This window comes from Culex pipiens, chromosome 3 (genome assembly GCF_016801865.2).
Source record: "Culex pipiens pallens isolate TS chromosome 3, TS_CPP_V2, whole genome shotgun sequence".
Taxonomy (NCBI): Eukaryota; Metazoa; Arthropoda; class Insecta; order Diptera; family Culicidae; genus Culex; species Culex pipiens.
Window position 1 is genome coordinate 36,199,259 of NC_068939.1, and position 13,937 is coordinate 36,213,195.

General features: G+C 42.9%; 1 protein-coding gene across 1 annotated transcript; it reads right to left on the minus strand.

The window, feature by feature from the left end:
* Nucleotides 1-1,274: 1,274 nt before the first annotated feature.
* Nucleotides 1,275-9,582, minus strand: LOC120418890 (uncharacterized). Its single transcript, XM_039581421.1, has 2 exons — nt 9,553-9,582; nt 1,275-7,130 (listed from the first exon to the last, which is right to left on the minus strand). Exons 1-2 carry the CDS (start codon nt 9,580-9,582, stop codon nt 1,275-1,277), a joined length of 5,886 nt encoding a protein of 1,961 aa, XP_039437355.1.
* Nucleotides 9,583-13,937: the final 4,355 nt, after the last annotated feature.

Consider the following 13,937-nt stretch of genomic DNA (forward strand, 5'->3'; position numbering starts at 1 on the left):
GATTTTTAGTTTTTTAGATTTTTAGATTTTTAGATTTTTAGATTTTTAGATTTTTAGATTTTTAGATTTTTAGATTTTTAGATTTTTAGATTTTTAGATTTTTAGATTTTTAGATTTTTAGATTTTTAGATTTTTAGATTTTTAGATTTTTAGATTTTAGATTTTTAGATTTTTAGATTTTTAGATTTTTAGATTTTTAGATTTTTAGATTTTTAGATTTTTAGATTTTTAGATTTTTAGATTTTTAGATTTTTAGATTTTTAGATTTTTAGATTTTTAGATTTTTAGATTTTTAGATTTTTAGATTTTTAGATTTTAGATTTTTAGATTTTTAGATTTTTAGATTTTTAGATTTTTAGATTTTTAGATTTTTAGATTTTTAGATTTTTAGATTTTAGATTTTTAGATTTTTAGATTTTTAGATTTTTAGATTTTTAGATTTTTAGATTTTTAGATTTTTAGATTTTTAGATTTTTAGATTTTTAGATTTTTAGATTTTTAGATTTTTAGATTTTTAGATTTTTAGATTTTTAGATTTTTAGATTTTTAGATTTTAGATTTTTAGATTTTTAGATTTTTAGATTTTTAGATTTTTAGATTTTTAGATTTTTAGATTTTTAGATTTTTAGATTTTTAGATTTTTAGATTTTTAGATTTTTAGATTTTTAGATTTTTAGATTTTTAGATTGTTCGGACCGTAGTTCGGACAACTAGATTTTTAAAGCAGTTCTTTGTTGTAACAGCTTAAAACTAAAAAGTAATATTTATTTAGCATTGTGTGGGTTCAAGTGTAGTAAACAAACTCACATGAATAGTTTCCTTGTAACTCCGTTAACCTCTTCTCACAGGCTAGCTTTGCTAGCGGAACTTCTGCGCGCTAATCGAAATAATCAAATATAAGGAACTTTGCGCGAAAACGAATTATTCTTTAACTTACATATCCGAAGACGGCTTTGCAGCCTTAATTCTGGCTAATTATCTCTACTCTTCGCCCCTTGCGGCCTCGAGCCACGCGGTGTAAGTAATATCGCTAATAAAAAGATTAATTATACAACTGTGCTCACAAATATTGTATCAAATGATCACTTACAACGAGATGAACAGTTTACAAACTGGTCACTGTTCAAAAAAGTTAATTATCGACGCAAATAAAGCAAATTATCTCCTGCACGAATTTCTGCTGTTGGTTAGGTGATAATACAATAGATTTTGTTTTTGATCTGGACGAGCCGGCTTTCCGGATGCTCCGTCCCTTTTCTGCGTTCTTCTTTCAACTAGCATTTCGGCTGGCGTGTTTCGCGTGCTGCACTAGGACGGTTCATCGCGGTGCCAACATCGCCCCGCCCCGTAACTCTGGTGGGTGGAGCCTCCTTCGCACCAGTTTTACGCTCCTGAATCTCAAGCACCGCCAGTTTGCTCACCGGCCGCTTCAGCTCACCTCTGCTTGTCCTCACCATCGCCTGCCGAATGCGTCCATCGGCACCCTTGAAGACCTCCGTCACGATACCCCGGACCCAGTTACCGCGATTAGCGCCTTCCACGACGTAGACGACATCTCCACACGCGATAGGCTCCGCCTCCGCGTGCCACTTCGTCCGTTGGTTCAGGGTCGGAAGGTACTCCGCAATCCAGCGTTTCCAAAAACAGTCAGCAAGGAGTTGCGACCGCTTGTAGTAGTCTCGGAGAGCTTCGGCTGGACTGGTCGATTCAGCGCGTTGAGCTCCGCGGTCGTTAGTCGTCACTCCTCGCAAGAAATGGTTGGGCGTGAGAGCTTCGGTTGATCCTGCTTCGGTTGACAGGTACGTCAGCGGACGTGTGTTGATGAGATCCTCCGCTTCCGCCAAACTGGTCAGCAACACTTCGTCCGTCAGCTTCCTCCCGTCGTCGAACGCCTTCAGTGCTTCCTTGACCGACCTCACAAGCCTCTCCCAGGCCCCGCCCATGTGCGGCGCTGATGGTGGGTTGAAGTTCCAGCTCGTTCTGGCGTCGGTGAACTCTTCTCTGCATTCCGCGTCCACGCGTACGATCTCCTTACTCGCGCCCTGGAAGTTCGTGCCGTTGTCGCTGAAGAACTCGATGGGCATTCCCCTCCGGCAAGCGAATCGTCTGATAGCCATGACGCACGACTGTGTGGTCAAGCTATGCACGACTTCTAGATGGATGGCACGCGTGGTCAAACACGTGAAGAGGCTGACCCAACGCTTTTCGGAACGCCGCCCGACCGTCACTGCTACTGGGCCGAAGTAGTCGACCCCGGTGTAGCTGAACGCCCGCTGATATGGAGTCACACGCTGGACTGGAAGTGGTGCCATTCTCGGGATCGCCGGTACGCTTTTCTCCACCTTGCACTTCACGCACGCCGTCATCACCCGCTTCAGCTCGGCTCGTAGGTTCGGGATGAAGAAACGCTGTCGAAGCTCGTTGATTGCCGTCTCGAAGTACGCGTGGCCCATCTTCTGGTGATAGTGCTCCAGCAGCTTCGTTGTCACGGGATGACCTTTGGGCAGGATGACGGGAAAGCGAACTTCAAACGGAACCATGGTAGCTCGCTCAAGTCGACCGTCAACTCGCATCACTTTCTGCTCATCCAGGAACGGGGTCAGCTTGTACAGCACGCTGCTCTTCTCCAGGGATAGCTTCTTGTCCGCGGGGAGTTCGAGGTTTTTAAGGAGGGTCGTCACCTCGTCCGGAAAGTAGCCCGCTTGCGCCCATCTCCACAAGTATGTTTCCGCCATCTGGTATTCTTCCCGCTTCAGCGGGACTGGAACTACTGGCACGGTCCTTTTCACGAGCCCCTTCATCGCCTTCGAAAGGGGAAGTGCTTCGATCGGCAAACCCTTTGCTTTTCTGCGACAATTGGAGCGAAATCGAGCCAGGCACGCCACGGATCTTACCATCACCGTCCAGCGAGAGAAGTTTTGAGGATCGATGATTTGGTCGGTGACAATGATGCTGTGGTACAGCACACTCGCTCGCATCTCCTCGGGCGTATTCAGCTGCACCTGCTGCTTCGAGATGGCCCACAGTCTCTTGGCTTCTTCGATGAATTCCGGCGCTCGTGACCATGGCCCGTCCTGCCGGAAACTGTGCTTGTTGTCCCACTTGGTGAGCATGTCTGCCAGATTCAGCTTTGATGGCACCTTCCGCCACTCGCTCTGCTTGGTCAGCGTCAGAATTTCGCCGACGCGAAAGGCAACGAATTGCTTATACTTTCGCTGGTCAGAATGGATCCACGACAAAGCAACTTCAGAGTCTGACCAGATGAACCGTTCCGCAATCTTGAGGGTGTGGTTCTCCTGCACGAAGTTCATGAGTCTCGAGCCGACCACATCTGACTGCAGTTCCAAGCGCGGGATGCTGAGTAGCTTCAGCGGTGCCACCTTTGACTTCCCGGACACGAGCGCGCAGATTGGGCCTACCGACGACATAATCCAGAAGAAGGCGACAGCACCGTAAGCGCACTGACTCGCGTCGCAGAACACATGAAGCTCCAACGTCTCGTAGTTCAGATCGTGCGCGCCCTGGAAGTAGTACCGCGGGATTCGAACGCCTTCGACTTCTTGCAGGCGACTCACCCAGCGCTTCCATTTCTCCCACGCTTCGTCGTCGACCGCCTTGTCCCAATCACAGCCAGCCCGCCACAAGTCCTGGATCAAAATCCGCCCGAAGATCGTGAACGAGATCAGAAAACCTTGAGGGTCGAACAGGCTCATAACGCAGCTCGACACCACCCGCTTCGTGGGCCGCAGCTCTCCTTTCAAGTACCGCTCCAGATCCTCTCTCATCTCGGCCGAGAACAAGAACTCGTCGGTGCTCGTGTTCCACACAATGCCCAGCACTCGTTCGTAACCGGTCGTCTTGTTTTGGCTGAGATGAACTTTCTGATCGGCTTTCTTCTCGCCCAGCGCGCGGACAACCTCGCTTGAACTGGCCACCCAATTGCGGATCTCGAAGCCCGCTTTCGAGTGGATGAGTCTGACCTCCTTCGCCCGCTGAATCGCTTCGTCGACCGTCGACGCGCTGTCGTAGTAGTCGTCGACATAATGGTTCTCCACGATTGCCTTCGCCGCCGCGGGATACTGCTTCGAGAACTCCTCCGCGTTCTTGTTTTTCACAAACTGCGCGGCACACGGCGAGCAAGTTGCCCCGAAGGTGGCGACGTCCATGATGTACACCTCAGGCTCGGCCGTTGGGTCGTTCCGGAACAGGAACCTCTGGGCGTTCGTATCCTCCTTCCGTATGCGCAGCTGGTGATACATTTCCCTGATATCACCACCGAATCCGACAGGACGTTCACGGAATCGGAAGATCACGGAAGGAAGCGACGTCAGCATGTCCGGCCCCTTGAGCAGCTGGCTGTTGAGCGAGACTCCCGCCACAGTAGCGGCCGCGTCCCACACGAGGCGTACTTTCTCCGGCTTCTTGGGGTGCGTCACCACGTTCAGCGGCAAGTACCACACCTTTCGCGGATCGCACGCAGCCAGTTCTTGCTGTGAGGCCTTGTGCGCGTAGCCCTTCTGTTGATACTCGATGATTTGGCGCCGCACGTTGTCGTACAGCGAGTCGTTCTTCAGCAGCTTTCTTTCCAGGGATTTCAATCTTTTCAGCGCCATCACGTAGCTGTCGGGGAAACTTGTGTCGTCCGCTTCCCATAACAGGCCGGTCTCGTATCGATCCCCGATGCGCACTGTCGTTGACTCCAGAATCGACCTGGCTCGCTTGTCCTCGTCCGACTCCGGCAGCAGCGCCATGGAGATGCCAGTTTCCTCGAGGAGGTACTGGTTCTTCAGGAGATCATGTAGGTCTTGGTTAGAGACTTGGTGACTAGCATGATGACCTACGAATCCAGCTGCTGGCGCGTTGTTCTCGTGGGGGCCGTAGATCGTCCATCCAAGTTTCGACTTTACAGCGATTGGTTCTCCAGCGCCGCCGATACGAGACTCGAGAGGCGCGTACAGGTGCAGATCCTTCAAGCCAATCAAGATCTTCGGCGCGCCGCGGTAATCTGCCACCGGGAGATCGTGCAGATGCTTGTACTCCTTGACGACGTCGGCGAAGCACACGGTTTGTTCCGGAAGCTTCAGCTCGTTCACGGTGTGGGCGTTCTTGATCTGGAACTGAGTCGACACCCCTCTGGCAGAGATCGACAGGCAGACGTTCTCCGATTGTTTCTCCAGCCTTGAAACTCCAGCGGTCCACATAATGCGCAGCGGTTGAACTGCGCCGCGAACGTTCAGCAATTTCGTGATGGACTCGTCCACCAACGTGTACGAAGCTCCCTCGTCCAGAAACGCGATAATGTTGACCGATCTGCCGCCGTTGTACAGCGTGACCGGAATCATCCTGAAGATCACCGGCTGTCTGGCCCGCACATCGTGAGCGTTGCAGTTGACGACCGTTGCGGGGACGTCGCTGTGCAGAAGTGCGTTGTGCCGCTCCTTGCAGTTTCCCACGTTGCACCTGAAGTTCATCCGGCAGCGGGCAGACCCGTGCTCATTCAGGCACAGCTTGCAGAGTTGCCACTTCTTGACTGCGTCCAAACGATCCTCCAATTTCAGCTGCTTGAACTTTTCACAGTTGCGGACTCGATGGTCGGTGCGATCACAAATCCTGCATGGTCTTTTGTTGTTAACACCGGCATGGTTTGTGTCTCCGCTATTCTCCGCAGCAGCGTGAGTGTGAAGGTAGCTTTCGTGCGTTCTGGATCCAGTTTTTGGTTTGGCGTCTCTGCGAGCCTGCGGCTGATGTTGCAGCTGCGGTTCGGTGAACAGTGTGGCCTCGCTTGCATCGGTCACGATGTCCGACAGGAAGTCAGCGAAAGTTCGGAGCGAGACGTGCTTCTTCAGCTTCTTGAACCGAATCCATTCGAGTTTCGACCCGGCGGGTAGTTTCTCCACCAACTCTCGGATCAACAATGGGTTGACCAGGTGATCGTTCATGTGGGTGGCCTCGAGGTGGTCTACGAGTTGCTGGACCACGACGCCGAAGTAAATGAACGACTCCAGACGATCCGACCTGGGAGAGTCGGCCTTCCGTACCTTGATCAGCAGCGTGTTGAGAAGCTGTTCGGGCCGGCCGTACAGCATGCGAAGAGTTTCGATCGCCGCCGGGACCTTCTCGGGCAGCAACAGTAGGCTGCGCACGTTGGTCAACGCTGGCTCCCGAATGCTGTCTTGCAGTCTGGCGAGGTTCTCGACGTTCGAAAATCCGCAGGCCAGGTTCGACGTCTCGTAGCTGCTTATGAACATTGGCCACTCCTCGCAGCGTCCAGTGAATACGGGCAGTTTTCTGGCCAAGAACTGGCGGGCAGTAAGCTGCGCCTTCGTTGGCCCCCGTAGCTGCTTGGGTGGTTCTACTTCCGCTTTTTCCTGCTCATCATCCGACGAACTGGATTCCGTCTCCGTTCCGCTAGTGTCCGAGCCGGACTCGTCTCCTTCGTTGCCGTTACCCTCTTCACCTGAGTCCGCTGGTATCGGAGTCGGTTTTGGTTTTGGTACTTCTGGAATCGTAACTCCCGGATGTCGGAGCGGCGTTGAGATTCCGCTGGGGCCAGCCGTGCCTGAGGCATCGAGCTTCTTTTTGTCCCCTTTGGACGTTTTAGTTTTCTTTTCCTTTTTCGTTTTAGGACTCTTTGCCTCGGCCTTCAGTTGTGCCATCTTGGCCTCGAAATCTTCCTTATTCTTCTTCTGCTGTTCCTGGAACTGCTTCTCGGCAGCGAGTTGTTGCTCCATGAGCTGCTGCTCAAGGGCCAGCATCTGCCTTTCGGCCTCTTGTTGACGCTGCTGTGTTTGCTGTTGCAGCTCCAGGCGACGTTTGTGCAGCTGTTGTTCCGCGAAGATTCTCTTCTCCTGGCGCTTCGCTTCTGCTTCCAGCTCCTGCAGGGTCTTTTCCAGGTCGTCAAACTTCACGATGACCTGGGTGACCTCCATTTCGGTCGCGCAGTTGGGGCACCTCCAGGAATCGTCCTTGACACCCTTCTCGAGCTGCGCGCACTCGTAGTGGAAGAATTGCTGGCAGTGGTCGCAGAAGGGCAGGTCGCCGTCCTTTTCCACCGCAGCCTTGCAGATCCCGCAGCAAAGGCCAGTGAGGTTATTCGTTTTTAAGATTTGTTCGGACCGTAGTTCGGACAACTAGATTTTTAAAGCAGTTCTTTGTTGTAACAGCTTAAAACTAAAAAGTAATATTTATTTAGCATTGTGTGGGTTCAAGTGTAGTAAACAAACTCACATGAATAGTTTCCTTGTAACTCCGTTAACCTCTTCTCACAGGCTAGCTTTGCTAGCGGAACTTCTGCGCGCTAATCGAAATAATCAAATATAAGGAACTTTGCGCGAAAACGAATTATTCTTTAACTTACATATCCGAAGACGGCTTTGCAGCCTTAATTCTGGCTAATTATCTCTACTCTTCGCCCCTTGCGGCCTCGAGCCACGCGGTGTAAGTAATATCGCTAATAAAAAGATTAATTATACAACTGTGCTCACAAATATTGTATCAAATGATCACTTACAACGAGATGAACAGTTTACAAACTGGTCACTGTTCAAAAAAGTTAATTATCGACGCAAATAAAGCAAATTATCTCCTGCACGAATTTCTGCTGTTGGTTAGGTGATAATACAATAGATTTTGTTTTTGATCTGGACGAGCCGGCTTTCCGGATGCTCCGTCCCTTTTCTGCGTTCTTCTTTCAACTAGCATTTCGGCTGGCGTGTTTCGCGTGCTGCACTAGGACGGTTCATCGCGGTGCCAACATAGATTTTTAGATTTTTAGATTTTTAGATTTTTAGATTTTTAGATTTTTAGATTTTTAGATTTTTAGATTTTTAGATTTTTAGATTTTTAGATTTTTAGATTTTTAGATTTTTAGATTTTTAGATTTTTAGATTTTTAGATTTTTAGATTTTTAGATTTTTAGATTCTTAGATTCTTAGATTCTTAGATTTTTAGATTTTTAGATTTTTAGATTTTTAGATTTTTAGATTTTTAGATTTTTAGATTTTTAGATTTTTAGATTTTTAGATTTTTAGATTTTTAGATTTTTAGATTTTTAGATTTTTAGATTTTTAGATTTTTAGATTTTTAGATTTTTAGATTTTTAGATTTTTAGATTTTTAGATTTTTAGATTTTTAGATTTTTAGATTTTTAGATTTTTAGATTTTTAGATTTTTAGATTTTTAGATTTTTAGATTTTTAGATTTTTAGATTTTTAGATTTTTAGATTTTTAGATTTTTAGATTTTTAGATTTTTAGATTTTTAGATTTTTAGATTTTTAGATTTTGAGATTTTTAGATTTTTAGATTTTTAGATTTTTAGATTTTTAGATTTTTAGATTTTTAGATTTTTAGATTTTTAGATTTTTAGATTTTTAGATTTTTAGATTTTTAGATTTTTAGATTTTTAGATTTTTAGATTTTTAGATTTTTAGATTTTTAGATTTTTAGATTTTTAGATTTTTAGATTTTTAGATTTTTAGATTTTTAGATTTTTAGATTTTTAGATTTGTAGATTTTTAGATTTTCAGATTTTTAGATTTTTAGATTCAGTTGCATTGACTCAATTTAAAATTTAAAATATATCTTTTAGAAATATCTCAAAAAATCTCTTGTTTATTATCAAAATGAAACACATTATTAAAAAATTTGTTCAAAGTTCTCTTTGGAACTTATAAGCTGTAGGTAAAAACCAAAAATTAAAACGAGACAGCTTTCCAAACTTCTTGATGCCTTCTTGCTCTGATCACCGAAAATGTCACCACCGATGCGACAGAGCCGCAGAGCAGCTTGATTATTTATTCAGCAAACAAACTACCTCGTAAAAAAATCTCAAGCTGAGCGCGAAGATCGCTTTTGAGGGTGAGCTTGAGAGAAAGAGAGGAGGATGCTGCGGCGGGTGACAGATCATAAAGAAGGACCAACTCGCGCGGAAGATTACAAAGAGATGAGAGGATCGTGACCGAAAGCAAAAAACTTTTGGACGTTGTATGGATGGCTAGCGAGAATGGATCTTCGCAACATCATCCAGCAGCAGCCGGTAACATAAGCCGGTGCGTGTCCTGAATGAAGTGTGTGGTCATTAGTCAACGCGTGACTGGTCGTTTTAGAGTTGCCAGGCAGTACAGAATGTATAATTTTGATGAATGAATGCAGCGAGTTGGGTTCAAAGAACTTTTGGGAAAATGTAAAAGTTCTGACGACTTTCTTTAATCAGTTACAAGTTATTTGGTTACAACAAAAACAAAAATTTCAAATTATTTCAAAATGTTTTTGGAAAATTTGCCTAGTTGAGTTGTTTACGCACAAGATGACGATTCTAATCAGAGAGAGTATTTTTTTTTCAATTAGGACATTAGAAATTTATCATTTTAAATAAAATAACGTAACTTTTAAGAGTAATCCTACACCCAAAATTCAAAGTCGACAAAATCGTTCCCTCAAAATTATTGAGGACTCAAAGTCAAAATCAAAAGAATAATACTACCAACTCACACCATCATAGCAAAAGTGTTCATGCATTAATTTAAACAATAAATCTCCAACAAGTGTCATACATCGACATCTGACCACTCCTCAGTCTCCATGCTGTGGTGGCCGAGGCAGTTAAGTCATTGGGTCAATCTGTCAAAGGTCTCTGGTTCGATTCCCGTAGTCGACACTTTTAGTTTTTTTTAGTTTTGACGGATGAACTTTTTTTTGCAAATGAACCTCGAGAGAATAATTCTCTCGCCCATCTCGAGCTGTGTTCTCTGTGTCCGTGAATGGAACCACTATTCTCTCGACTCGAGGCCATTATTCTCTCGGATGGGCAATGTCCAGTTTTGGGTGTTTGTTCTACAAAGTTGTAGACCAGACAAAAACAAAAATTGTGATGTATAAATATAATGTGTTTGCCTTTATTCTTTGTAAGTCATCAGAATTTTACGAAAACGCTTTTCTTTTGATAAAGTTATGATTTTGACTATTTTAACCAGTTTTTTTTAATTTCACCTCTGCAACTTTATTACGTGCCCTTGAAATTTATTTTTGAAGGTTCAGCAAATTTTGCATTAAAAATTACTCTGTGAACGTTTTGTGAGTAGTTCATTGCTAGAATGACAGGACTTCTTCTAAAAAAATATTTGTAATTTGATCACACGTCCTCACTTTTTACAGCAGGCTATTTTTATGTATTTAAAATTTAGTTTCTTATAATCGAATATTCCTGCGACATGTTTCTAAAAAAAAACTCGTCAAGAACGGGTTCACACAATAGCGCCCCTAAATGTCAGCCCACCTGCCTTCGCAAAGTGTTCAGCTTATGCCATCTAACATTTTTACTCCCGAAACATACCCAATCTAATCCCACAGAACTCGTGTGTCTTTCTTGCCGGATTTCGTCCAAGTCTAATTTATAGTGTCCTTGAATGTTGGAGCGTAAATTGTCGCTCTGGTCAGAAGATAGTTGGGCATTTTTCCTTAAGGTAGATCCATAGAAACGGTGTGCTGGAAGTTTGCGCTATTTAAAAAAAATGTGACCCAGGTTGAAATATTTTAAGAAGCATCCACTAAGCGACACATCGACACTTTTATTAGAACTGAAAGCAAAACCTGTCGAACGCGTCGTACAGGTTCTGGCTGGCTAATTTCCATTTTTTTGGTGGGTAGATCACGTCGGTATCGTCTTCACTTTCGCAGATACCAGTCGATAGGAAAATTTGAATTTTATGTCCGAATCAAGTTTTTTTTTTGGGATTTTTATTCGCGCAGATATAAAGACTGGTTTGCGAAGCTTAGATAAGCGTTGGAGTTGGTTAAAATCACAACGAAGAAGTTACCAACCAAAATTCTAACTAGCGAAAGGCCAAGCCGATACTCTTTATTGAACCGGGTGTGATCTTCGTCCCATCCGTTGCCGGGTGTGGGGATAACCTGTTAGATCCACTGGCCGAACCATGCGGAATCGGTTGAGGGTTATTATTGGACGACGAAAGCAAAGACATCCACCAAGGTCAGCGAAATTAGTGATTCAAATTTTTTCGAAGCTTCATTATGCATGATACACTCATAATTATGGCTGAAAAGAATGAAACAAGTTGGAGTCGATGAATGTTTGAAGTTTGACAGAGCTCTAGTATTGAACTGATGAAATGATACCTTGATGTCAGTGGGAAACTGACGGATGATACTGATTCAAGCGGAGAATAGCTATGACCACAAATGACGTAGCAAATTTTCAAAAAAATCAGTTCTCCCCATTCTCTCTTCACCATCGTAGCATATTCCCCTTCCCCCCTTAAATGTAACGTGATTTGTGGATGGCGCCTAAGCAAATCGACGCCTTTGTGTTCTCTTGTACTAAGCTTGCTAGTTTTCCTATCTAGTTAGCATTAGAGAGCACAGAGGCATCCATGAATCTGAAACACATTAAATAAGGCATGTCATGTAACACACGTTCTTCCTATGGAAATGATCTATCGCCTGGTATCTTGAAATTGATTCGTACCATTTATGTCTGAATAGGGGAGCAGCATCTAGTTCCATCTTGCCTCCAACGTTGGCATATTAGTTTTAATAATGTCTTTGTTAGTTGAGTTCATATTGCCGACATACATGGTTTATTCAAAAAGTCATTTACATAAAATCAATTTCCGTACGTGTTATTCAAACCACAGAACCACTTCAAGAATCATTATGTTGCTTTAGGGTCCTTCCTAAACCACGTGGACACTTATGGGTGAGGCGTTGGCAATTGTGAGCTATAAATTGAAAACTTTTGAAAAGCCTTGGCGATATCGTTTGGGTTGATTTCTTATGTCAGAATATTTAACTGTGCCAATTTTAAGCCAATTCTGTTAAGGTTTAGGGGTCGCTGTTGAGCTTAGCTTGTGTAGGAAAATTTGGAAAATTTATTTGGAAAACAAATAATGAAAATGAAAATAAATCGGCTTTTATATTGAAAAACATGTGAAAGATACACACGAAGTACCGTCATCAGGAGTGACATTGGATCTGGGGGTGAAATTGGGTCATACAAATTTCAGCATTTTTGTATGACCCAATCTCACCCCCAGATCCAATGTCACCCCTGATGACGGTAAGTAAGAAAATACTTTTTGCTAAAAAAAATATCATTACAAATCAGGAACAACTCGGATCGCAAATGGTCTAAAAAATGAATATATTTTATTTAACAACCTACTATTTTTCATATTAACATCTTCAAAAATACCCTCAATAGGAGTGTTTAAAGAAATAAAATTGAAACAAATATTATAATATTATTATATAATACTAAACTGCCCATAATTGAAAATTCGGCTATTATGCCAAATCAAGTATTCCGAGAAAAACGCGTTTTAGTGTTTGACACAAAATCTCCGTCAAGGTAATTTCCCATAAGAGTGGCATATTAGCCGTTTGGTTTTTCGCATCGGCAGCCAAGTCTAGACACTATTTCAGTAAAATTCAAGTTCCAGAAGATGCGTTGGAACGTCCTCTACCACCTGGTGCTAATATCTCGTTTTTGCCAAAAGTGGATATTAGCCGTTTTTTCAATGGTGGGCAGTAAAGTTCTACAGAAGAATTCACACTTGGACAAATTTGGACGAAAACTGCGCTACCAGTCGTCAAAATCTTGAAGCGTTGTTTTTCCACGTAGATTTTTGCGATTTTTTGGTACAAACTTCAACGCTCAACAGCGACCCAAATTGTGGCTAATGTGGCTTAAGAGGCAGTATTTGTAAATATTGCTCGGTTTGTTCTAGCGGTCGTATCGAGGTGCTCCGATTTGGATGAAACTTTCAGCGTTTGTTTGTCTATACATGAGATGAACGCATGCCAAATATGAGCCCTCTACGACAAAGGGAAGTGGGGTAAAATGGGCTTTGAAGTTTGAAGTCCAAAAAACCTAAAAAATCTTAAAATTGCTCGCATTTCCGTAAAACTTCTTCAATTCCAACTCTCTTAGATGCATTCGAAAGGTCTTTTAAAGTACTTCAAAATGTGCCATAGACATCCAGGATTGGTTCAACTTTTTCTCTTAGCTTTTGCAAATTACTGTCAAAAATTGATTTTTTTAAAACCTTAATATCTTTTTGCAACAGCCTCCAACACCCATACTCCCATAGGTCAAAAGATAGGTAATTACATGGACTATAAGCCTATGGTATTAACTTTTTGGCCAATCGCAGTTTTTTTCATAGTTTTTCGATTTTTCTAGAACAATCATTTTACAATGTTAGTTTTTGGCCGGTAGGCCGCCATAGCGGCACTTTTTGGTCTCAATTTTGTCATATTCGAAATCTTCGGACAATTTCACGTATGTTATAAGTATTGGAGTTGTAAATTTGATTTAAAATATAATTAAATAAAACATTTTTGAAAAAAGAAATAGATCTTATTTACCCTGTGATCAATACATCAAATGCTGTATCAAGTAGGCGAAAACCTGTTTTACCCCTAATTAAACAAATTGTTAAAAAATATTTTAATTCATTCTTAATGGCAATTTTTCCAATCAAATTTACAACTCCAATACTTCTAACTTACGTGAAATTGTCCGAGGATTCCGAATATGACAAAATTGAGACTAAAAAGTGCCGCTATGGCGGCCTACCGGCCAAAAACTAACATTGTAAAATGATTGTTCTAGAAAAATCGAAAAACTATGAGAAAAACTGCGATTGGCCAAAAAGTTAATACCATAGGCTTATAGTCCATGTAATTACCTATCTTTTGACCTATGGGAGTATGGGTGTTGGAGGCTGTTGCAAAAAGATATTAAGGTTTTAAAAAAATCAGTTTTTGACAGTAATTTGCAAAAGCTAAGAGAAAAAGTTGAACCAATCCTGGATGTCTATGGCACATTTTGAAGTACTTTAAAAGACCTTTCGAATGCATCTAAGAGAGTTGGAATTGAAGAAGTTTTACGGAAATGCGAGCAATTTTAAGATTTTTT

Coding starts and splice junctions, on each gene's coding strand:
- LOC120418890 (XM_039581421.1), bottom strand. CDS start 9,582: ATGGAGACTGAGGAGTGGTCAGATGTCGAT. Junction 7,131..9,552: donor AGGAGTGGTCAGATGTCGAT/GTATGACACTTG, acceptor TTAAAAATCTAG/TTGTCCGAACTACGGTCCGA.